At 25.4% G+C, this 19,830-nt stretch overlaps 1 protein-coding gene and 1 long non-coding RNA gene across 2 annotated transcripts; both read right to left on the reverse strand.

The window, feature by feature from the left end:
* Nucleotides 1-4,832: 4,832 nt before the first annotated feature.
* Nucleotides 4,833-7,519, reverse strand: LOC113559121. Its single transcript, XR_003405878.1, has 5 exons — nt 7,478-7,519; nt 6,836-6,853; nt 6,021-6,044; nt 5,201-5,257; nt 4,833-4,972 (listed from the first exon to the last, which is right to left on the reverse strand). It is a non-coding gene; the product is annotated as an uncharacterized LOC113559121 (long non-coding RNA).
* A 1,238-nt stretch (nt 7,520-8,757) lies between these two features.
* On the reverse strand, nt 8,758-18,881 carry LOC113558210. The gene is made up of 9 exons (XM_026963706.1): nt 18,833-18,881; nt 16,122-16,192; nt 15,787-15,835; nt 12,459-12,512; nt 12,256-12,294; nt 11,637-11,660; nt 11,217-11,237; nt 9,519-9,527; nt 8,758-8,801 (listed from the first exon to the last, which is right to left on the reverse strand). Exons 1-9 carry the CDS (start codon nt 18,879-18,881, stop codon nt 8,758-8,760), a joined length of 360 nt encoding a protein of 119 aa, XP_026819507.1.
* Nucleotides 18,882-19,830: the final 949 nt, after the last annotated feature.

Here is a 19,830-nt window from a genome sequence, read left to right on the forward strand (position 1 = left end):
GTCGAATTATTTTTAATTGGTTATATATTATTTATATTTTTTTAGATGTGAATTATGCAAAATATTGAATTTTTAACTATAAATTGTTATTTAAAGTTATTTCAAGTATTTTTCTACTTTATTTTGATCGGTATTTTGATGCTTAAATGGTATGAACGATACATTGGTGCAGGTAAACAAACAAATCACAAATAATTGTTAGGGATTTAAATTTTAATAACCTTGTTTACAAAGCCTATGGAGTATATTACAGCATTATATTATTGGTACAGGAATCACTATAAAATTATATACATAAAAGTTGTTTTGAACTCAAATGGAATTATTCAACCTATACCGTTTTTTTTTTTTTATCCATGTGAAATTTACCTAAATTTAGTGCAATTCAACCATATCTAATTTAACAGGTGTATCAATAATTCAATTAGTTGTAAAATCGTATTACAAAAAAAAAAAAAAAACATTTTAAAACGAGCCAATTCGTTTTATAATATTATTGTTGTGTTCGTGAACGTTTTCATTGCATTATTAAACTGCTTGAAATAGAAGATTTTTGAAAACTATTCCCGAATATGGTTTTGATATAATCTTTATAATAATCCTTTTTCTAAATTGCAATTGATATAATTATTTGGCATATATTATTCACAAAGCCGTATAAACAAAACCAAATATTTCATAATCATAATAATTGCTATAATTTCCATCATAAATACAATATTTTTGCTATGTTTAGCAATATTTACAACGATTTAGTATAATATAATATGTGTATATATATACAATATGGCTGCTTAAGATATATTTTATTTTATAAATTATAAATTTTAATGTAAACGGTAAGCGCATTTATATTAAAATCGCGACTTCTATGCACATTCTCGGGGACGTTCAGGCGGAAGAATGTCACAAACACGTTTAATGTGCGTGTGAGTTACGGCCGCGACTGACGGCGATCGAATATAGTTTGCGCGATGTCATTGGTGAGGGCGACACGATTATCAGCAGATTCAAATGCCACCGCTCGTCTGAATTGCAAACCATAAACGAAAACGCACAGGTCCTGATACTGTGTTATATCTATTCACCCGGCCTGTCGTGCTGTATCCGGTCGGCGTCGATGTCGCGCACCTATACGGTTCCGGAAAAGCTGAGTCGACGATGCCGATATTTATATTCCATACTTATCGCTTTGTACAGTCTGTGCCATCAATAAGTCGCTAGAACAGCGATCGTGAGTACTTTACAGGGGCCATGTCAAATAAAGTTTTCAGATTTCAGATAGTATACTACTAAGTTCGTTTCAAATGATAAATATTTCATTGTGTCCATTTGTCACATTATAAACCACAAGTTCTTAACCGTGTTTTAAAACAAAAATAATTTTAGAATTATGTGCAGAATAGCATAGCGACAAAGTGAAATGGTGACAAAACGAAATCGAACAACAACATGTATAACATATATAAGTAGCTAATTAGCAAACCTGTGTTTAGTTGATAAGTTAAGTTACAGGCAGTCCGAAATCTATTATTACACACTACTGGCATCGCTGTTAAATTATTTCGAAAATACACAGGTAGGGTAAGTAGATAAGGGAGGAAAAATTACAAATGATTTTTAATCGTAAGTTTAATTTATTTTATTGTTATATAATTACTTAAAATGTTTTATTTTTTTTTTACGATTAATTATTTGCGTTAAATTGTCGTGCGGTAGATTTTTTACGATCAATTGACGTATAAACCATGACACTACAATAGTGTCAGTTAAAGCAATGAATAAATTATTTTACATAGTTAAGGCTTAAAAAATGCGCAAAAACGGTTTCTATTGTGGTCACTGAATCAGTTACTTACGTCCGGTGACAATCATAATTCAATTTTATATTTTTTTTATTAACTATTATGAGTTACTGCAATACGTTCTATTTTTTCGAGGAAGGTGCAATCGCTAGTACCACCCCCTTAAATAATGTGCCTGTCGTAGGCGATGACGCCGATAACCACGACGTTTATACGCGAGTGGTACGTCGCAGTGCCGGTGGTTATCATCGACGTTACTCAGCCACCTTGTAAAAGAGATTGTTAAAGTATCATAGACCATCACACAATATTACACTGATGACTGATATTTTATACGGATATATATCGCTCCATCGGTCATGCTTGCATCCGCGGTCGCCGCCGATGTCGCAACGGCCGCCGGCAAGGCCGTAACCGAGGGAAGGGTCCAAGGGTCCGGCCCTCCCTCCCACGAAATTTTTAAAAGTAGAAATATTTTAGTGATAAATATAGTTTATTGACTATACATTTTCAACGTTTATATATAAAAAAAATTTTGAACCTCCCCCCTGAAATTTTTTTTCAGTTACGGCCTTGGTCGCACACCTGCACCATATCCGGAAACCGCTGAGTCGGAGGAACTGCTGTCATTTTTAATTCCAATGTCAGTTACCTCGTACATTCTTCGCTGTCCATAACTCAGTATCGCAGTCATCACTACAGCGCGTTGCTTCCGCCACGCGTATAACAATATAGCTATTAGCCACTATGCCGCTATCGACGGTCGCGTCGGCATGACTTATCCGTCTCGATTATATATTATCATATTATATTTGGTTACATTCAGATGTTGAAAAATGTATATCTGTACACAAATTTTACTACAAGTATACGACTATTACGTTTCTGTGTAACTCAACGTTATATTTTTTCCATTACACCGGCGATAACAATTTTCATCACATATTTTTATTTTCATCAATCACGAATGTGTGTAATATTACATCGTGTAAGCACGTCACCGTTCACGTCCGAGTTATGCACGTTTGCATATTATATACATAAATATACGAAGGGAAGTTAGCTATAAAATAAATGGGTCGTATTTTGAATTTGACGGGACCATCGTCAATGAGTGTGCGTATCAGATGACCAGATTTATACTACTTTTATAAGTTTTATAATTATTATTTTTGTTGATTTTGTATCGCTCGTAGGCACTTTCATCTATATATTTATCTATTTTTCTGGACATAGATAAATTCGAATATAATGAATAATTCATTCAAATTCTTTTTGGTTTTAATAAAATATATCTTTTTTTAATAAAAATTTTATGGATTATATTGATTAAGATATAAAAACAAACGCGATAATAAACGACGGTTGTGTATAATGTAAATCATATAATATGTGAAGTACAATTGGGCAATTCAAAGTTCAAGTTTTATGTTCAATGTTCGTGTAATGTTTTATATTTCATTAACGTTATTCTGTTACGAATGTACTGCAAATTAATTTTATTTCTGGTAGTACCACATTAAATGTACCAACATGTAATAAAGTACTAACATAAATGTAAATGTAACCATTTTATATTTTATTATTATTAAAATAAATAGTTTACAAATAATCAGCGGATTGATAGCCGGCTGGATGAATATGAAAAAATGTTAGGTGGAGTCGATAGCTAATGGGATTAGTATGTAAAAAAGTTCAGTGCAATTGATATCTACGCCCCGCTAGAAAGCCAGTTATAAATGATAATTTTTTTTTTTAGTAGTTTGACTTATAAATTATAAAATCCTGTAGCAATATTGTCTTATAAATTGTTTATTAAATTTATTACTTCAATAGAATCAATAGGTCTTAAAAACGAGACGTAAAATTATATTGCATAGTATGGTATGGTTTAATAGATTCTATCCGTTAAATATTACTAAATTTATTTAACAAATTTTATCCTATGGATGTGATGGAATCCGTTAAATGCGTCAGCTGCTTTTTTTTGGTACGTTTTGAGCATTTATAATTAAATCATCATTGCGTTTAAGATGTTTAATAATATTTATTTATTTAGCAAATTTCTTTCCTGTCTAATACTTTTTATTAATTTCCAAGTGGATTTGGAATTATTTGAATATAAATTGAACTTATTTTTATAAAAGTTATTTTATAATTTAATTAAGTTTGTTTTTATTATTTTTATAGTAACTTAGTAGTTTTTCATTATGGTGATTTTTTTTAAACTTAGAGTTAATTTTTGTTACGCGAAGAACATAAAAGCCCTGTAGTCATCCATTTTTTAAGTCTCTTATTTTTAGGTACGATGTTTTTATTAGTTGTGAGCACATTAGTTATATAAAATAAATTTTCATAAAATAAGTCAAGAAGCCATATTATTATTTTTTTTTCATTGAGGATAGTTTCCACTTTTTGTCTTTTATTTTTATGTTTAGTAGTTTGTAATCTACACAAATTATATAAAACAAAATAATCATTTTAGTTTGACAATTACGGTAAAAATTGTTGTGAAGCACTCGACAAAGTCATAGTTTTTAAAAAAGTTGTCGGATAATACACTATCTACATTTACTAGATAGCTGATGTTTTAATTTATAGAATGATAGGGTATGACTTATATGAACTATGAAGGTTATAAAATGTAGGAGTATTCCTCTTGGATACAAAAGATAAATTTATCTACTCTGTGCATATATTATAACCTAGTGTTATAATATTATACGTATACGCAAACAAGACTATAACTCGTAGTATAATATACTTAAGAACTATTTTTGTATTTTAAAATTATATCAATAATACTCCACTCTTCAAAGAAATAGATAAATAATTTATACGCGACTAAAACTTGGGACCCACAAGTAAATACTAAGGAGTACATAAGAAACGGGTTTCATGGATTATAAATATTATTTATTTTTAAATTAAAAATTTCAACATACAATATAATAAATTAAGTTAAATTTCTACTTTCGTTACAAAAAAATTAACACGCTTTTTATTGTCATTTAGTCTAAGCTCGATGATCTTGATATTTTCTTGGGTGGGCTCAATATATTCAGTTCAGTGTTCTTCAATGGTGTCGATAATTTGTCGATTTTTTCTTTCGATTAAATTAGGGATATAATTATTGCACCAGGTAGTAACATCCAATTCTGGTAAGGCTACAAACAAAAATAAAAACATAGTGTTTATAATATAATGCAATTATTTTTATTATTTATAGATTATCAAAATTTGAGCTATTTATTGTTAAACGTTAGCCTATTCTCGGTAAATTGAATAATTTGAGATTTAGCATCCACGCATACAGTGTTGTTATTTTATGATTAAATTAGATAAAAAAAATATATATATTATTATCAATTAGTGTTCACCACTAAAATACAAACTTTCTAAATTGATTGTTGTAAGCTTTATAAGATATTCGAAGTAACTCTGTGCTTCTTCTAAAAAAAAGAAAAAATGTATTTCATAATGTATTAAACTATATAGATTATTTAACACCACAAATTAATTTTCAGTCTAAACAGTTTTTGCTATATGATTCATTATACAGTAGAAAAAGTTTATAAAAACAACGGCTCTATAGTGACATGCCAGGCTTAGTTATTTATAGTTACAATTCTCAAAAATAAAATAAAAATGCATTTGTTATATACTTATATATGCTAATATTTTATATCGATTATCATTGGTTATTATTATGTCCTGTCATTACATATGGAATGACTCATTTTTGTGAACATGGACAAGTTGCAGATCTATAATATCCACGTATACCTACAGATCTTACTAGAAATCTAAAATAGTTTATGACAAGAAAGAATTTTAAAATAAGGAAAAAAAGATCAGTGTAAAATTATATGTCTATTTGAAATATAAGATAAAACATATTGCAAAATTATAAATGAAAATACTGCATAATTGTTATAAACAAAATTTGTTCTAAATAAGTATAATAATTAAACTTACTTTGAAATAATAGATCTCTATATATATATATATATATATATATATATAGTTAAAATGCATTTTGATAAAAGTATAATAATAATATAATGTACTGTTTTGTAATAGATTTGGCACTTGAACGTCATTATAAACGATTTCTATTGTAACTATTTTTATGACTAAAATATACAGTGTACATAGTATTAAAAAGTTTAAGAATATGAGTGGTATTGAAAATTGTTGCATAAAATAATTTACCTTTCCATTCTTTCTTGAATGTTTCTACAATAAAATATAATTATAAAATATGTCATTAAATGCACTATTCAAAACTATATTTTTGCATTTGTTGTATCTTAGATTTTCATGATAACGTTAAATGTTTATTTTCCATCAGTTTTTTGAACGGCTGATGTAATGTTGGATCAGAGAGTATAGTATAAAAATCACTGAATAATGTCAAATGCCCATCGTAGTGAAGAAAACTTAAAATGTAACGTTAAAAGTTGATTGATATGTAAATACAAAATTATTTATTAATTTATCCAGCCAGCTACCAATAGCCAGTAAATCATATATTTGTGTGACTTTTTGAAAAAAAAAATTTGTTTTTTTTTTAAATTTTACCAGAACTAGTTGTTCCTACTTACACGGAGTTATTGCAAAAACACAGATACATAAGGTATTATTCAACATCGAGAAACTCGAGTATTATCATTTGCACATGTCACACATAACTGTTTTCTCTGCTTATAAAAAACCAGTGGTCTATAGACAGAATTTACAGAGATTAACGGTTATAAGCTCTGGACCACTATTCTAACCGTTCTAAAATTGACCACCACTAAATATTTAATTAGCTTGATCATATCTAGAGTGAAGAGAATTAACTTCTCAAATTAAGTACCTGTTATAATTTAAATTTGTTATTAAATCGGTGGTGATATGATTATAATAAATTGTATTTATATCAGTTATAGCATATGACGCGAAAAGATAAGTAGATACACGTAAAATGCTGTAATAACCACTAATTTTTAAACTATAATTTACTATATACTGTATTTTTTTACCTTTTTTAAATTGAACATCTATAGAAAAAATATGAAGATGTTAATAATCATTAATAAATTTCATGTTTTTGCTTATCCCTAGTTATTATATTACCTAATCTAAGTCATAAAATACCTATAAGAACGGTTTTCAACAACGAATGGTGATCGAAAACAACGGCGGAGTAGCTAATGTGCTGAAAGTATATAAGAGTTTGCACATCGAATCATGACATAAAATGTCGGTGGTGGCGTAATAACGGTGTCGTAAACCGGAACACAGTAATCGATAAGTCAGTTACCATTATTGTAGTATGATGGCCAAGCGTGGTCACCAATTACCGGTGGCGAATTTGACGTATCAAAAAGAACGATCATATTCCCTATTGCAAGTACTTAGTTTATTTGCAAATTAAACTACTGTCCCAGAAGGTTGGTATTATTTAATGATATCGGCGAGACAGTTGTATGTCTATTAGAGTCTATAAATCAGATCTGATGATCAGTTAAACCAATGCAGGTGAAAGGAGCGAACCAGAGCAGTGACTAGTAATTACAATAGAGGCATATGGGTAGTTAATTTGAACTTTCTTTTATCCTTATTACAGTATTTGCATTAAAAATAACAAAATTAATAATAAAAAAAAATGACTTAATTCTCACAGGTTAAGGTTGATATCCATCCTTCAAGTCTTTGAGGCACAGTAACTAAAAAAAGTGGAGTTAGTAATAGTTTTAGGTTGTCAAAATAACAATATTACATAACATAATCTACTCCCTTTAAAAAACATAGATAAATTGAAAATTGGTGAAAAAATCAATAAAATGCATTTAAACTATTTATTTTCTTCATAATTTCAGTTCTATTGATTAATTAATTATTAAAGTTGTAAATAAACTATGATAACTTTCTTACTTAAATCAATCACTTTTATCATATTTTTGTATGGATTGTCCGCTAATAAATAAATAATATTATTACATCAAATAATAGGTATTTGACTTAATCTACTATAATTAACATATTTTTCGGTGGTATTTTAAATATTAACGTATGATTTCTATACCCTTTTAGGTTTAATTTAAAATCGAGTTGTATAAGATGTGTGTAGTGGTTTTTTATTTTCGATATTGGATTGTTTACACTACAGTGCTACACCCATAAATAGTTTCAGTATAGGGATTTATCACTTATAAAAAGTGCATAGGTATAGAATTGACGACTCCATAGTAGTAGTTACCACAAGTTTGGAATTTTTCTATGGAATTTTTTCAAGAGTTTTTGATATAATGTATAAAAAGTTCATTGACTATAATATAATAAAAATAATTGCGATGTAGCCGTGATAAAGTCCATGACGAGCTACAAATATAGTATACATATAGTCTTACAATATGTGATAATAACCTGTAATCTAGCATAATATACTACCTTTTGTACTTTGAATTAATCTAGGAACTTTATTCATATTTATTTAACTCTCAGCGATAACTTATTGGAACGTGTAATTAATTGAAATGTGGCTTTAAAATGAATTTATATTAAGTAGACAGTTTAATCATTAATTTACAAAAACATAATTTGGGTACACAGCATTATCAACTAATATTATACTAATTTAATTTCATAACAATTAAAAAAAAATAAAATTGATCAACAATTATTTTGATTATAATATAAAAACTATAATTAAAATTAAAATTTTATTTTATATTCATTATATTTAAGTATGTTTTTATAATTTTATTTACTATTGAGACACATTTATTATGATAAATATTTTATAATAAAATACACAATATACTATTCGAATATTTTTATTTTATGGTACCGCCGTATCATGGTTCATATAATTATGTATCAATTAGTGAAATTTTGATTAGTCAAGATTCAAGGATCTTAATGTCACATTATGACTTCTAATTTCAAGTACATGTTTTAGTTAAATAATCATTTTCTTACCATCAAATACTTTAGTAACATTCTCTGTTTTAAAATTTATAATTTTACGAATTTAATATTAATACAATCAATATTGAATGCTATTTTAATAAATGATAATTTTAACAATAAATATTAAACGATTTAAATATGTATTGATAAGTCCTTATATTATCTTTATGTTTGATAAGATAAAGTATACCAAAATTCATCTCACTAAAATTGAATATCATATAATATTGAACTAATATATTATTTTTAAAATTTAAAATTGTATTCAATTTAAATAGTCTATTCTTTAGACTTTGTATTAGTTAAAAATCTTATAAGAATTTCAAAATATTACATATAAATGACATAATATAAAGAGAGCCTATTGTGATGATAGTTATCAACAAATTTAATTTTGTTATAAATAAAAAAACTTTTGGTCATAGAAAAATGTGAAATTACAATTATGTGTTAATTACCAACTATTATATAAATAATATTAATATAATATCAAATATAAAAATATTGATATATAAATATTAATTTATAAATACTAATATTACTATAATATTATTATTTATTTTTATAATATTAATTGATTGAAAAAAATATTTTGCAATATTAGGTCTGTTATTATGTAATTTGATTGATTATTATGGAATTGTTGGTATGGTTTATAATTTTTAATATTTTCATTGATCACATTATCGTCATTATAAGGTTATTGATTATGTTAAAAATTAATAATTAATAAGAACTCTGTTATCTTACCTAAACACCCTAAAAGTATAAACAAATTATAAATTAAATAAATATTTAGTTATTTAAAGACGTATTTAATTCTTAATTCATATAAATCTGTAGTAGAATATAATTATAAAATTATAATTTTTTTTTCAATAGATAATATAGCATCTTTATACCAAATTATTAAATTATAAAATATGGTAGAACTATGATGATATGAGTGATAGTTATTACGCATCACCAGAGTTAGGTTATTGATAACCTAAAAACACACAAAAAATGCCCTAAAAACTTCCAAAAATGAACTTAAAAAATCGAATTAAATAAGTGAAAAATATTTATTGATGAATAATAATTTTTATTAAAGATATTATTATTTAAGATAATAAGGTTTGGTTGTTTAAAATATGAATTATAATATTAATAAACAATAATGTACTTTTATCCCAAACAATTTATAAATATAATACTCAATAAGCGTGTATGATCGGTGTATGTCTGAAAGAGCACTTGTTTTTATCAATGTATAATACTCAAACAGTATATTTTATCGGTATGCGATAAATTTAATCACAACAAAACTCTACAATAATAATATTAAAATTATTTTTTTGAATATTATACCAATTTTCTTTAAAATCTATCTAATAACTAATAATTATAATTAATAATTAATCAATTACATTTATTATAACTTCCATTATTTTCTTGTTAGAAAATAAAATTATACAATATAGGGTGATATAAGTATAGTTATATACTACATGTTCATTATTGGGTACACACGAATTGCATACCAAAATAGGTAGACGAACTCGTATTCGTGTTACTTTTTTATCTACAGTTAATTATTTTAAATAGTTCCTAAAGTGATATTGCCATAAAAAAGATATGCCAGGTTATACAAATTGATTGAAATTTAATTGTGAAAATATACTAATGTCATAATAATTTAAATTATAAGTCATAAATCATAATCAATCACATTAGTTAGTTAGTTGTTTTTGGTGAGTCAATTTTGGTGACTTGCACAATTTTTTGTAGATTTTAGCGATTTTTATAGACCATTAAAAATTAAAATAATTTTTAAATTTTCCCGATATTTCGGGGAGGGGGGTGCAGCCTCCCCAGCCCTCCCCCTAGCTATGCCATTGCAAACCATTAAAAACAAGTTATCATATAATAATACCATGTTAATGATAAATATTTAATTATTATTATTATTTTTTAAAAATCTAAAAATATCGATAATAAATTTGAAAACCTCGGAAAACCACAAAAAAAAATGTTAAGTGAAAAGGTAACACCCGTCAGGTCAGGTGTCCCTGACGGAATTCGTTCAAAAAAATTTCGTCTACATTGTTTTGGTACGCACTTCGTGTGCACTGCCATTCTTGTATATCTCTAGTACCTACTCTAGATATAATAAAGGATTACCCACATTACATTTTTTAACCAATATTTGAAAAATCATTGTTCAAAAAAAAAATAGTACTCAACATGAAATATTAATATTTAATTAACTAATTAATCAATAATGAATTCTATTAAGATACTTAAATTAACACTAAAAAATAATAATAAAACTTTCCAATTTATTCTATTGAACAAAAAATATCAAGCTCGACGAAATTCTTAAACTCTAAAATTCTATTAACGTATGTATTTACGTTATAATTATTATAATTAATACAGTAATAATAAACAAATGTGTGGCCTTACTTGTTTTAAAATGTAATGTACCTATGTATAATATAGTTTTAATTATTTATAAATTATTGTATGCTACAAATTTTGTATAATGGTAAATATCATGACAAAATTATGAAACATTTTATTTTTTTACAATTTAATATTAATATTAAAGAGCTGTAAACTATAATAATTGGATATTATGTATCAAATAAAAGTCCAAAAGCTTTTTTTTTTATAAAATTATACACTGATTTTTGTTCCGCCACATCAGAATTTCAATAAAAATAGAGGGAAAAATATTTCATAATTTTCAAGAATTAATTGATTTTATATAATATGATAAATACAAATTATCATAGTATCATATTATATAATTCCTTAAAATTAATAGTTTAATTTAAATATCTAATCTAGTTTAAAATAAATAAAACATATAATAATACATACTTAAACAAGTTATCTGTTTGCTAACTAGTTTTAAAATAAACACAAAAAATTAATTTTGAAGTTAGTATTATTTTATTTTAAAATAATGTCATTTTACAGTTGATAGTTCAATAGGTACTATTGAAAAATTATCAACAATAGTGTATTAGGTATCTTAATTTTTTTAAATTAAAAATGTAATTTTCATTGTTCAGTAAGCATATCAATATGTATGTTTATATGCAGTAAAGCCAAACTACTTAAATTTTGTGGTACAATTTTCGATCTAAACCATGTTTTTAATTTAGTAAAAGAAAAAAAGTGCAAAATCATCCATTAGAATCACGCTCAAAAAAGGTCAACCGCTCTTCACTAAAAAATTACGATTTCAGTCAGACGGCAAATAACTTTCTATTTTAAAAGCGTTCTTCTTATTTTTTTTTTTTCACTGATGGCTGCTTAACTAGCTACGTCAAATTAGAACTCTTCTTCTCTACCTATATTGTTATAGTTTAAAATGTATTTTAATAGAAATCTATAAATATAACTCAACTATTCATACCCATTATTTGGTATAAAACTATAATATATTATATTGAAACATAATTTATATAAAGTACACGTTTACACTATTACTTACGTTTGTCCTCACAAAAATCGTTTGGAGTCCACATGAGAACTGTAATAAATGAATTAAATAATATGTTATTCGGTTAGTTTTCTCTTTTTACTTGTTAAATTATCAACATAAAAATCAAATACAAGTCAAATATAATATCAACACAATTGGGAAGAGTTCTATAAATTATTATAAAAACGGATACATTTAAGAATAATACTTACGATCAAAGACCATACCATGGTTTATAATTTGAATGTTGAATAATGATATATAATCTGTCAATAATTTTGAATTTTAGTAAATATTATAATCTGTATTCTATAAACTAGATTTTTCTTTATCAGCAGTGTCCCTACAAATATTTGTCAAATTCTATGTGATATTACAATAATATGGATTCTTTCATCGATGACAAAAAATTATATAAAGGGTTTCCGTTATCTGGTTATGACAATTTGGCCATTTTATATTGATCTATCATATTTAAACTTGCTCAAAGTGATATGTGAGTATACAATTACAACATATTATTTTTTAAATAAATCTATTTATATCTTCAATATATTGAGCTTTTCAAAATGTTTGTTGAATTGCAGATTGGTTATGGATTCAATAGCTGTTATAAATATGGTTTTTTTTAACCAATAAAACTCTGATTGGTTAAATAATTTAAAATGTTGGTTAATACATGTTAAAGATAATAACGTAGTGTATAGAAAATGTGAGAATGTATTAAAAACATCAGTGGCGTTCTCCGGAATTTTCAATGGGGGGGAGGCTCTATAAATTTACTAGAATATAAAGATCTTCTTTATAGATCTTGCATTAAGACGGGTCTAAAATAATTTAACAGATTTCAGGTTTCTTTTAGAGTTTATTTTTAATATTAGAAAATCATAATTTACTGGTAATGTGTCTATAAGTTATTTAAGACCTTAAAAAAATATTATGTACATTAAGTAACTTAAACTAAGTTACACAGGTTTTTAATTTATTTAATTTTTTTAAATAAAAAAATTTGAAAATAACATGTCATTAAGCTTAGTGACAAATGCACTCACTATGTTTTTTTCAATATCAGACAAGCTTCGATTTATAAAGAAACCTATATCATTTATTGGTCCAACTTCAACAGGTGCATTACATTCTAACATGCCTAACTGAAATAAAGAAAAGCAAAGCAACAAAAAAAACATCTATAATTAAAGCACTATTTCACCTATTCTGCGGTAAATGTGGTTAAGGTAAATAGCAATAGTGTGATATCTAAGTTTAAATGTAAAAAGTACTTAGCTATCGATATACGAATACTAGTTTATTTAGTATATAGTCTAATTCTGAATGTCAGTGGCATAAACTGGGTACTGTAAATGCAGCACTTGCACCACCACATCTAAAATGTGGTGGTGCAAAGGTATGTTTTTGCACCACCAGAAGGCAGAAAATCATTGAAATATATAATAATATATAAACAAATACAAAACTGTAAATTTCGTGCATGTGATAGGTTTTATCAAAATTATAAATTATTCTATCTATATTCTAAAATAGTAAAATCAAAAATATGGCAATAATTCAGTACCTGATAAATTAGAATCAAAAATAGAATACACAAAACAAAATTACATTCAAAAAGGTTTTCCAGAGACATTAAAAATATTCTTAACAATACCTACTCATACAGCAGGTTGCGAAAGGTCTTTTTCTTGTTTAAAAAGGTTAAAAACTTGGGGACCTATCGATTCCGCCAATGTAGCATCAATTCCGTCACCTACTAATTTTTACCTCGACCTGGCAACTGCTGCTGTCAATCTGTTTCTGTTATAATAATAATATATCTAAAAAATAATTTAATAATACATTTAAATATTAAAAATATATTAATTATCATTATAAAAGAATACAATACAGTTAAATAAATAAAATGTTACAATAATAATAATATAGGTATCTATAAAATAAGTCAATATTTAATTTTAATATAAATTAATTTAGTCAAATATAGTTTTAAGTTTTACAATGTTATTTTTTATAATGGGATGATGCCAAACTAATAAAATGTGAGCGGTTAATTTTTTTAGCCTCATAATCTTTTAATAAATCTTCGATTTTTCTTTTTTGATGAATATATTTTGTGTTCTTACTAATTTTTGTTTTGTGAGTTGACCTGAGAATAATGTACGTATCAGTTTGGATCCTTGTGTTTAAGGACGTGTATAAATAAAAAAATATTTGGGTGTGATTTTGTAAACAAAGAATTGCGTTTTGCGTGAAAAGATTCACAACTATTGGTGGTTTGCTCAGAAGTAATGGAGGAAGAGGCCTAAACATTGGGTGGAAATCTCGAAAACTAGTCAATGTAGTTTTTAGTTAAATAATCACAAAATGTTGACATTTTTGAATCATTAGGGCAGTGTGCCATAAACTCTTCGATTAAACAATTTTTTTCAATACATTTATTGGCTGTTTTTCATGATTTTTGTGGTCAATATCATATTTTAAAATTTTCGTTAAGGATTCGTTGATGTATATTTTTGCGTTACACTTTTTATTAACACATTTCCACTTATACGCACATAAATATTTCACAAAATTTGTTTTAAAAAATTTTTCATTTTGATAAATAACTAAGTAATTTTCTCGTTCACCATTTACGATTTCGAAATTCATTATTGCGAATTATAATGACACGATGATAAATTGAGACTAATCAGATTAAACTATTAGTCGTTTTTCGCATCATTACGAGTATACAAGTTAGATTATCATCAATTAGCGATAACATTTTTATACAGGCATTTCATATAATATTTATAATAAACCTATGTAAGTAAAATGTTCGGGAAGATTATTTTTTCCCTGGCGGAATCGATAGGTCGTTTTTAGACTACCTGCACTGGCGGAATCAATAAACCTTATACCCAAGTATAAAAAGGTCTGGCGGAATCAATGAAACCCCAAAAACTTACCTTAGAACGACTATGGGGCAAGAAAGGCTTAGTAGTTTAGCTACTTTGCAGATCGAAAAAAAGAATAATATTAATTTGGACCAAGTAATTGATGAATTCGATTCGGGAACTGTGGAAAGAGGACGTAATCTCAACTTAAAATAAATATAAAACCATTTTTGACTATTTTTTTTATTAATATTATAATAATAAAGGTTTTACTGCTAAAATAATTCAAAATGTATCTATTATTTAAAGAAATATATTATGAGAAAATATATAGTTTATAGGGAAGAATTTACTTAGGAAATTCGATTATTGGTTTGTTGGAAATTATAGGTTGAGAATATGCCTCTGCACCACCAGAAATTAGACCAATTTACTATATTATAATCAGTAAAATCAATAATCAATAATTAATTTTCTTTTTATTTATTATATTAATTTAATCACTTAATCAATAACCGTGATATTGTTGGTAAAAAAATATTATATGCATTATATACGCATATGAAATAGTTAAAAAAAATACGGCCAATGGGGGGGGGGGGTTCAAACCCCATGACCACCCACCCCATGAGTATGCCACTGAATAACATACGTCTAACTTCATCCTCTGTCAGTTGTGATGATTGTTGATAGGTATCATCCTGTTGGAAATATAATTAAACATACAATAAGAGTATAATCTGCGATTTTTGTAATAAAATAATAAAATTTAGAAATGTCAATAAAATTAAAAACTATTTTTATTAATTATTATTATTTTTTTTTTTTAAGATAATAAAATCATATTTAGATAGACAATTTAAGAACTATATAGACTGATTGTTATATTTTAGGTTTGAATAAATTTTATTGATGAAAAAATATTTTTAATTTACATAAGAAAGTTTAGTTAATATAAAAATAAAAAAATTAATCTACATAACTCACTTTGCCTTCATTAGTTTCAGCCAAAATTTTGACCACATTTTCATTAAATGTTACGCCATAACTTTCGACAGCTAAAATGTCATGATAATTGTTGTAAAAATTGTTATATTATAATTTATATAAACATAATATACGATACCACACTATGATGATAATAGGTTAGTAATAAATGATGTAACGGTATTATATATATATTTTTTTAAACAATGGTAATCCGACATTTAACATATTATAAATTATTACCACACTCAATTATTACTTACTAAATTGCTTTGCATAATTGAAATTTACTAATAACGAGTCATCTATATAAATATACAATACATCAGACATTTATATCTTATATGCAGATTTGAATATCACAAACTTTTAATATTTTTAGTAGATAGGTATATGATATAAATATGTAATCATTCTAAAACAGTATTATCTATTTATCTGATAAAAATATAAAAAAAGTCATAAAAAATTGATCTAACAACACTTGTTGATACCATCAACGTATACTTACATTTAAACCCAATTTTTTTTAAATTTTCTGTTAGTTTTTTTTCAAAAATTAAACATACAATATTAGTAAACGTACAATTTATTTAAACAATTTTTATGAAAAAAACAATCAATTGAAAAAAAGTGAATATATGTAATCGCCTCGTTGTACAATAGGTGTCGAATATACTAATCAGTCGTCTATGAGCCACTGTGATGTATGTGTCAATTTTTAATTAAATAATGGGATAAAAAATTCAATTTTAAATGTAGATGATCTGTTATTCTATACTTTTATGAAGATATTTTTATTATTAAAGTTATGTATTATAAGTAATATGGTAGGTTGGATTGATTTTTTGCGAAATTTTTGTATTCAATATTAGTTTAAATATCTAATTTGTTCGGATTTGAACCTAACATTTTTTTATCTAACCTGTAATTAATTATTATTTTTTTAGAAAAATACTGCGATTTTTTTGCTTCGGAAGCTATTGAATTGGCTCACAAGATTTACTCATTGAGTTGGCTCTCTTAATATTTATTTTATTAATCTATTAGATAACAAAATTATTCGAAAATAAATTCAACTATATACATTAAAATAATTAAAAATTACAGTTATTACATTTTATAATTATTATAGTTGTTACTATTTCTCAAATAAATTTTGCGTCCTCATTTAGTACATTTTAAGCGTTTTAATGAATTTTTGAGAATCTTAAGATTGCTAAATTTAAAATTATTTACCATTAATATTAATTATCCCTTTTCATTACTCATTTTTTCGAACTGCGATTACTGCGTTTACTGATATCAGTGAATTCACAAATCTTTTATAACTAGGCAGTTCAATTTTATAAATATGACGATGGTTGTGACCGCTTAATGCGTTAAGGGATTAACGATTAGATAATTTCAAGCAGTTATCCGGCACTGTGTCCGCAAATTCCTTCAATTTTTAAATTTTAAAAACACTTGTTGAAAATTATACTAGAAGCCAATTCAATATTGTATTTTTTTGAGTCAATTCGATGTTCGATAAGATATACTTTACCTAAGATTTGGAGCCAATTAAATGGTCGTCTTTTGACCAATGTGATAATTATAACAACCAATTTACTACCTATAGAAACTACACCGAAAGTTGAAAATTGAAGCGTTTTTATGGTACAGAAAGGTGATGATAGAAATAAAAGACATCATTATAAAATCAACATATTCATCTATACTGAGTATTTATAAATAATCAAACATGGGAGTATTTTCATAAATAACGGTAGTTTAAAAGAATAAATACCAAAGTTAGTAAAAAATGAGTTGTATATATAGAATTAAAGTTTAGTATAAAATAAAAGCTCGAAACGATAATTTAAATATCATAAAAGTATGCCGCCTAGTACGTACATAAATATTAAGTTTAAAATGCATTAAGAATAATTTACTGATATAAAGTTCTTACCAATGCATTCTAAAAAATCGAAGTAAGTTATATGTTATTTAAAATTGACGAGTAATTGATTGGAATAGTACATACATATTTTAATTAATATCCACACTTAAATTGGAATATAAAAAAAAAACAAACAATTGAAGAAGAAATAGTATAAAAGTATCCCAAGTAATATATTAACATATCATAATGAAAATATTTATGTTATATGCTATAATAAAATTTATATTATATCTATACATTAATTGTAAAATGTATTGACTATAATTCACTAATATGATGTTCCTTACTATTGCATTCTGTAATCAAAAAATTAATTCTGCATTTAAAAATCAATGAATATTTAAAATAATTTGGATATTGCATATATATAGTAAAATTTTAATATTTAAATTTTTGTACGAAATAACGCTTGAAATTATAGTTGCAGTATTAAAAAGATGTACTAAGTGCATACAATAAAACCTCAATTTCATGGTTATAATATGTATTCACTTTTATTTACCTCTATTAATTTCCGTATTTCGTGAACAGCCTTAAAAAATATAAATATTTATGATTTTCATACATTTATTAATATTTTGTTCATTTTTAAGCATAGCAATAGCTTATTATAAAAAATTATATTTTTATAAATACATCGTTGAATAACAAGAATTATTTAATAAGTAATATTTTCTATTAAACATATTATAATGTTAGTTAATATAAATTTCATATTTTAAAAATGTTATAAAATAATTGTTAGTTGCTTTTTTTTTGATTTTACCTTCGTCGTTGATACCATTATTTTTGACACAGTTGCTTATAACAAACATCACGGTTAATATTATTAAAACTTTAAATGATGTCATAGTTATTGTTCAGGTTTAAAGAAGGAGTATAAGTTTTTCTTTTCACAGAATATACCTAAAATGATCAGATTCTGAATAGGTATTAAGATATTATAAGCACAAAAATACGGTCTTTTCATTTTGGCGTTTGCATTATAACGATTAAGTAAACATATCGTGTATTTATATTATAAGCATTTGTTCTTAAATCCAAACGAAAAAAATGTATTGTCTTAGTTGTACATATATGGCGTGGTAAAATTAAAAATACAAAATATATTTAAGCTAATAACTGTTGTGCACGTTTGAACTTTGATATTTTATTCATCATAGTATATCGTACACCATTATTATAATATCAATTTAAAACTATTTTAACATTTTCAACAGTTTACCAGCTTTTTTTTTTTTACATATATTTTCAATCTCCAAATTAAATATTAATGGTACTATGTATTACTTAGTTGTACAGATTGTTAACTTTAGTTTATTCATTTATATCTATATAATCCATATTGATTGATTTATAATATAGGATCAATTGTTATTAAAATACGAAATTTATTGTTGCGTAGGTCACTGTAATGTATTACATTGGAATTCAATGATAATCGATAAATCATTGCATACGATTCTGAGAGTGGACGTTCAGTTAGTCTAATTATTAAGGGTGTTATGTTACATATTTATAATAAATATTATGAAAATTATATTTTATCTATTAAGTACAAATATATACTGTTCTAATGTTATCAGAGGTTTTTATGACTTTCTAATTTTTTATCGGCCTGTTGTGATGAAATAAATGTCAAATGATTATGAGATTGAGGATTTAGGTTTTCTAAGAATTTGTATTAGTGGAGGACACTCGATTTATATAAAATGTATTATACGATATAATATATCACGATATTAGTGCAAAATATTGTTATAT

This window comes from Rhopalosiphum maidis, chromosome 4 (assembly GCF_003676215.2).
Source record: "Rhopalosiphum maidis isolate BTI-1 chromosome 4, ASM367621v3, whole genome shotgun sequence".
Lineage (NCBI taxonomy): Eukaryota > Metazoa > Arthropoda > Insecta > Hemiptera > Aphididae > Rhopalosiphum > Rhopalosiphum maidis.

Coding starts and splice junctions, on each gene's coding strand:
- LOC113558210 (XM_026963706.1), bottom strand. CDS start 18,881: ATGTTTGTTATAAGCAACTGTGTCAAAAATAATGGTATCAACGACGAA. Junction 12,513..15,786: donor GACAGAGGATGAAGTTAGAC/GTATGTTATTCA, acceptor AATTATTGACAG/ATTATATATCATTATTCAAC. Junction 11,661..12,255: donor CGATTTTTGTGAGGACAAAC/GTAAGTAATAGT, acceptor TTTTAAAACTAG/TTAGCAAACAGATAACTTGT.